This window comes from Mesoplodon mirus (genome assembly GCF_964341445.2).
Source record: "Mesoplodon mirus genome assembly, chromosome: 3".
Lineage (NCBI taxonomy): Eukaryota > Metazoa > Chordata > Mammalia > Artiodactyla > Ziphiidae > Mesoplodon > Mesoplodon mirus.
Window position 1 is genome coordinate 185,857,475 of NC_138978.1, and position 7,269 is coordinate 185,864,743.

Genomic DNA, 7,269 nt, shown 5'->3' on the forward strand with positions numbered 1-7,269 from the left:
CTTCCAATACTATGTTGAATAGAAGTGTTGACTATGGGCATCCTTATCTTGTTCCAGATTTTAGCAGGAACGCTTTCAGCTTTTCACCATTGAGTATTATATTGGCCATGGGTTTGTCATAAATAGCTTTTATTATGTTGAGATGTGTTCCCTCTCTATCCACTTTTGTGAGGGTTTTTATCGTGAATCGATGTTGAATTTTATCAAATGCTTTTTCTGCATCTACTGAGATGATCATGTGGTGTTTGTCTTTTTTTTTGATTTGGTGCATTACATTGATTGATTTGCATATGTCAAACCATCATTGTGACCCTGGGATGAATCCAAGTTGGTTGTGGTGTATGATCTTTTTTATGTATTGTTCGATTTGGTTTGCTAATATTTTGTTGAGAATTTTTGCATCTATATTCATCAAAGATATTGGCCTGTAATTTTCTTTTTTGGTGGTGCCTTTATCTCGTTTTGGTATCAGGGTGATGGTAACTTCATGGAATGTCATTGGGAGTGTTCCCTCCTCTTCAATCTTTTGGAAGAGTTTGAGAAGGATTGGTGTAAGTTCTTTGTATGTTTGGTAGAATTTGCCTGTGAAGCCATCTGGTCCTGACTTTTGTTTATAGGGAGTATTTTTATTACAAATTCTGTTTCATTTCTAGTGACTGGTCTTTTCAAGTTATCTATTTCTTCTTCATTCATTTTTTTTTTTTTTTTTTTTTTTGCTGTACGTGGGCCTCTCACTGTTGTGGCCTCTCCCGTTGCGGAGCACAGGCTCCAGACGCACAGGCTCAGCGGCCATGGCTCACAGGCCCAGCCGCTCCGTGGCATATGGGATCCTCCCAGACCGGGGCACGAACCCGTATCCCCTGCATCGGCAGGCGGAGTCTCAACCACTGCGCCACCAGGGAGGCCCTTCATTCATTTTTGGTGGACTGTATGTTTCTAGAAACTTGTCCATTTCTACTAGGTTGCCAAATTTGTTGGCATATAATTGTTCATAGTATTCTCTTATGTTTTTTTGTATCTGTTCTTTCTCCTCTTTCCTTTCTTATTTTATTTGAGTCTTCTCTCTTTTCTTCTTGGTGAGCCTAGCCAGAGGTTCGTCAATTATGTTTACCCTTTCTAAGAACCAGCTCTTGATTTTATTGATTTTTTTCTATTTTTAAAAAAAATCTCTATTTTATTTCCTCGCTGATCTTTATTATTTCCTTATTTCTGCTGACTTTAGGTTTTGTTTATTCTTTTTTTTCTAATTCTTTTAGGTGGTAGGTTAGGTTTTTTTCAACTTTTCTTGTTTTATGAAGAAGGCCTGTGTCACTATGAACTTCTCTCTAAGAACTTCTTCTGCTGCATGCCATAGATTTTGCATGGTTGTGTTTTCATTGTCATTTGCCTCAAGGTATTTAAAATTTTTTTCTTTGTTTTCATTGTTGGCCCATTGGCTTTTTAATAGCATGTTGTTTAGTCTTCATGTAATTGTTTTTCTTTTTTCCTCATTTCTTTTTCTGTGGTTGATTTCTAGTTTCATGCCATTGTGGTCAGAAAAGATGCTTGAAATAATTTCTATACTCTTAAATTTGTTGAGTGTTTTGTGCCCTTGTATGTGGTCCGTCCTAGGCAATGTTGCATGTGCACTTGAAAAGAATGTGTATTCTGCTTTTTTAAGATGTAATGTCCTGAAAATATCAATTAAGTCTAACTGTTTTATTGTATCATTTCAGAACTCTTGCCTTATTGATTTTCTGTCTAAAAAATCTTTCTATTGATGTGAGTGAGGTGTTAAAGTCTCCTACTATTATTGTATCCCCATCAGTTTCTCTCTTTATGTCTGTTAGTATTTGTTTTATGTATTTGGGTCCTCCTATACTGGGTGCATATATGTTGACAAGTGTAATGTCCTCTTATATTGATCCCTTTACCATTATATAGTGTCCTTCTTTATCTTTCTTTTTAGACTTTGTTTTAATGTCTATTTTGTCTGATATGAGTATTGCGACCCCCACTTTCTTGTCATTTCTGTTTGCGTGAAATACCTTTTTGCATTCCCTCAGTTTCCACCTGTGTGTGTCCTTTGCCTGAAAGTGGGTCTCTTGTAGGCAGCATATTGTAGACTCTTGTTTTTTATCCAATCTGCTACTCTGTGTCTTTTGATTGGAGCATTTTGTCCATTGACATTTAAGATAATTATTGATATTTTATTGCCATTTTAAACCTTGTTTTCCCATTGATATTGTATTTCTTCTTTCTTTTTCTTTTTCTTTTTCTTCTGTTTTTCCTTCTGTGGTTTGATGATTTTCTTTTGTATTATTCTTGTGTTCTTTTTGGTTTTTGTGAATTTATTGTATGTTTTTTATTTCTGGTTACCTTGTTTTTCAAGTATATTAGCCCCTTCCTGTATCTACTGGTTTTAGACTGGTAGTCATATAGTCTCAAACACATTCTGGAAAAAAAAATCTACATTTTCATACTCTCCTCTCCCACATTTTATGATTTTGATGCCTTCTTTTAATCTTCATGTTCATACTTTTGGTTATCATTGCTTTCACAGAAATGTTTTCTTTTAATATGTGTACTGGCTTATGTAAGTGATTTAGTTTCAAACTGAGATTTTCTGTTTCCTATAGATTCTTGTTTCTTTTCTATTTAGAGAAGACGTTTTGATATTTCCTTTAGGATAGGCTTAGTATTGCTGTATTTTTTTAGTTTTTGCTTGTTTGAGAAATTCTCTATCTCTACTTCTATTCCAAATGATAAGCTGGCAGGCTAGAGTATTCTAGGTTACGTGTTTTTCCCTTTCAGGACTTTGAATATATCTTGCCACTCCCTTCTGGTCTGCAACATTTCTGTAGAGAAAGCAGCTGATAGCCTTATGGAGGTTTGCTTGTAATTAACTCTTTGTTTTTCTCTTGCTGCCTTTAGATATTTAGCAGGCCTCCTCTTTGCTCTGTGGTTGTCACTGCCCTGTCAGCAGCAGAGTCTGCTCCTGAGTTGTTGGAGTAGAAGCCCTCAGAACGGTTTCTGAGCTGCAGTGTGAGGTAGACAGGAGTGGAGTGTTCCGCTGGGAGAGGGGCCACTGAGTCTTCCTTTGCCGGAGCTGTCTACCAGGGAGTGTGCTCTGTGGTGTCACCTGTGCAGGCTCACAAAGTACACTGTGGTTGGCACTGCCCTTGGCACCACCTCCACTGTGGGAATTCAGGCAGTTGTCCCTGTTGTCCCTCAGGCACTGTTTTCACAAAGCCACCGTTTTCACAAAGCCACCAGCACAGATCCTTAGATGCCAATCCACTGAAGTTGGGTACCAGGGCCGCAGTAGTCACACACCTGGACCTGCCATGGGAGCTATGGAAACATCCCAGACCCCAGCCCCGCCTCCAAGCATATGTGACCGCAAAACCCACAGCTGCTGAGGCCGGACTTGTCTGAGCCATGGGAGCACCCACTGTCCTCCCAGAGCTCGTAGAGGCAGCAGGGAGAAAGAGGCTGTTATGGCAGGCTTCACCCCTCCCTTCACACGCCCTTTAGCAATGGCACTTTGCCTCTATGGCAGACCCAGGCTTCTTCTGCGTACACCCCAGTTGTGGCCCATACCACACTCCAGCCCCTTCAGGCTGTCTCCATGCTGCCAACCCCAGTCCTCTCCCTGGGTCTGTCCTCTGAAGCCTGAGTTTCATCACCCAGCCCTGCACATACTAGTAGGCATGCATCTTGGGCTGGGGATTGCAACAAGGTAGCACCGATCCTCTGTGCCCATCTCTTTCTGTTCTGCCTGCTGCCAACCAGTTGTTGCACTCTCTTCCGAGCCTCTGAAGCTCCCTTTCTGTCCCAGCTGATCTCCCCACCAGTGAAGGTGCTTCCTAGGATGTAGGAACATTTCCTCTTTCACAGCTCCCTCCTAGGGTCACAGGTCCATCCCAATTTCTTTTTTTTTTTCCTTTGCCCTACGCAGTTATGTGGAGTTCTTTCTTGTACTTCTGGGTGTCTGATATCTATTGCCCTAATTCAGTAAGGTATTACGTGAGAATTATTCTACATGTAGATGTATTTTTGAGTATTTGTGGGAGGAGGTGAGCCCCACATCCTTCTATTCTGCCATCTTGATTCCTCCCTCCAAAGAATTTGTTTTAAAATATTCCAAACGCTGATACCCCACTTTTGTTTTCAGTTTGACTCCGTGGCTGATGTATCTGATGTGTCAAGCAATGTTACCCTAAAAAGTTACACCATGCACTTCGAGGTACCTCTGTGTGCTGCATGAATGCACGATCTTTGCATGGTGTGTCGATGGCACGGTGAAAAGCAGAACACTTCACTGATTGGTTAAATCAGCTAAATCAGAATCCTCAGATGTTTAGAGCAGCTACACTTCCTAATGGCACATTCTAGATCCTAATCATAGAGTGCCTTTGTCTTTCTGATGTCTTTGCGTGTCCTCTTCATTTTGGAGTCTGGAATCCTATAACAAGGGGAACAGCACGGAATGAGAAAAGAGGGAGGGAGGAGTCAGGTTCCCTACATAAATCCAGGAATTTTAAAGTGAAATACAATTGTGCTCACTTAGTGACTGACCATGAGAGAACATTGCTCATTTTGCTCTGGGGAAGGGCTGTTCTCAAGAAGGAGGCTCTGTGCTGACACCCATGAAGAGACTACCTTGCTAACCCGACCCCTCACCCTACTGCTTTGCGATGCAGCAGCCCTAGTCCACGGGGAACAATAGCCAAAGCACCAGTATGTGAACTCTTGGGACACTAAGAATGCTGGCCATCTAACGTGACCATCAGCTTATTGTCTCACCTTCACCAAGAATCCAGGGGCCACAGGATTCCACAGGAGCTAAGTTCCATAGGAGGAGATGGGGACAGCATTCCCTTCATTGATGACATGTGACACATGATTTTCTATCCTACTTCAAGACTATTTTCTTTAGACCTTAGTCACCAACAGTAACTTTTTTTTTCAGGGCTTAGCTGATACCAAAATCCCCCGGTCTGGGACACCTGTGAGTATTAGGAGCAACCGGAGCCTGTCTGTACTGCGCATCCCAAGTCAGAGCCAAGTCAGCCAGACCTACTCCCAAGGCTCTCTCCACCGCAGTGTCAGTCAGCTCATAGACATTCAAGACAAGAAGGTCTTGATTGACGACTCGCTGTGGGAAACCATCGTGGGCCATGATAGCGGACTGGTGAGTCAATTTCCTCATCCAGAGCCTTTGCTAAACATTCCAGAAGTATATTGATAAAGAGGTGGCATGGAGCTTCCTGTACCTCATTGAAGGATGGCCGCACAGCACTCAGTGCATCCCTCTGACCATTTACCCAATTATTTTGCAACAACTTGTTTATCTGCTTGATGAGCAGGGTAGAAACTTTGTCTTGTTCTTCTGGCACAAAATAGATGCTCAAAAAATAAATTCATGCGTAAGTGAATACACAAACAGGCTCTACTTCATTATCTTGGGCAGAACATGACTGAAAACATTGGAACTGGCCTAAAAGAGGCATAAAGTACAAGCACCTGTTTTACTAAAGAAAAAAAAAAAGAAAAGGAAGTGTGTTTTCCTTCTGGTTTACAGTTAGAGGAGAAAAACAGTCTCTCAATAGGATCAATAGTTCCTTTCCAAGAAACTCAGAAAATTATGATAAATAAGGGCATTACTATTTATGAACTTTGTTTTTCATAATTTCAGTCCAGGGGGTACAAAAGAGGTAACGTCATTGTTATGTAATATTTATTTTGAGCCCCTAGTGGCTGAAATGAATAAAGTCGTAGAGTTTTTAGCAACCATCACACTTCATTGTGTCAACTACCTCCATGTCTGAGGGAGTACCATTCCTTTGGAATAGTTGGACAATAAACAGACGGCCAACTAAGAACTTAGCGCCTCTGCTTACTCCTCTGAGCCAGAAGTCATCACCTCCATTTCTTTCAACTATCTGCTTCTGCATTTGGACTCTCACTCATGTCTCTCTCCCCACTTCTCACTTTTCTTTCACTGAAAAGTTGATGACTTCCATGAAACCTTAACTAATGGCAAGGAATAAAGCAAGTTTCCTGGCTCCAGGTTCCAATCACAACAAAAAATAAAGTTTACAGTCCTTCTGGTTTGCTTAGAATGATGATAAGTAATAAGCATTTAAAAATCATGGGGCTGTTTGAAGTTGTTACAACTATTGAATTCCATGATTCCATTTTGGATCTAAAGTTTCTAAATATCAGGAATAATTATATTAGGTTGAAACATAAATAATTGTTAATTGATCATATTTGACATGCAAAATGGCAGTTCCACATAGTTCAGCATAATACATTGAGGGCTTAGATGAATGTGTGCCCTTACCCAAGAACACACAGCTAGTAATTTTTTTGTGGAATTGGGATCTTAGAAACATTGTCTGATTACACTGCCCCCATTCTTCACTATTATACTGTATTGCCATTTTGCTTACTTTTGACCATACTGGTAATAGGCAGTATGCAAAGTGATTCAGTGAAAGCTTTTCAAGATGCCCATACACGGCAAATTATCTGTTCATTATAACATTATAATCAATATTACTAGCCCTATTCAATAAATATAAAATACAGTAAGAGAGTGAGACACAATGGAGCATAACAGCTTGCATTCTGGCTCTTCTGTTTAATCTTGAACGAATTCATATAAAACGTCCCCACTTTACAGATGAGGAAACTGAGGCTTGAAAGGTTAAGATGTGGTAAAATGTAACGCTCAAATGATATATTAATACATTTTGCATAAGACTATTGCCAGCAAACATCCTAACCAGTGATGATTGGTTTCTTTTTCAGTATGTGGATGAAGAGGACCTGATGAATGCCATCAAGGGTTTCAGCTCTGTGACTAAGGAACATACCACATTCACCGACACCCACCTGTAAAGGATGGAAACCTGTAAGCTGGATGAGGGCTCCACACCCCATCCCCACTGGGTTATCACACATCATAAATGCTAAAAAGCCATTGCTTGTTATCCTATAATCCTTTAAAGAAATGAGGAGTGTTTTTTGAAATTGTTCCTCCCTAATAGAGGTCTAAGAACTATTATTTGTCTGGCTGTCTGAAATGTGGGGTTTCTGAGATTTTATGTCCGTATGAAAATACTTATTTTGCTCTCCTTATTTTGTGGAAGCTAAATAAGCATATAACTTTTACTTGGCTCATTTGGCAGTGACGCCATTGTTTAAATGAATAATCAGTGGCAATTTCGAGTTGGCCCACAGTTGCTACCGGTAAATGAAGTTACTAATTTAAAAACT

At 40.4% G+C, this 7,269-nt stretch overlaps 1 protein-coding gene across 2 annotated transcripts in view; it reads left to right on the top strand.

Moving 5' to 3' along the window:
- USH2A (usherin) overlaps nucleotides 1–6,891 on the top strand; it is a gene marked incomplete at both ends in the record, with an annotated part of 772,061 nt that extends 765,170 nt beyond the window's left edge. For both annotated transcript variants that reach the window (XM_082613798.1, XM_082613799.1), the window contains 2 exons: nucleotides 4,955–5,176; nucleotides 6,802–6,891. In XM_082613798.1, the coding sequence (XP_082469924.1) occupies nucleotides 4,955–5,176; nucleotides 6,802–6,891 (312 nt within the window). The remainder of the gene's footprint in view (nucleotides 1–4,954; nucleotides 5,177–6,801) is intronic.
- Nucleotides 6,892–7,269: the final 378 nt, after the last annotated feature.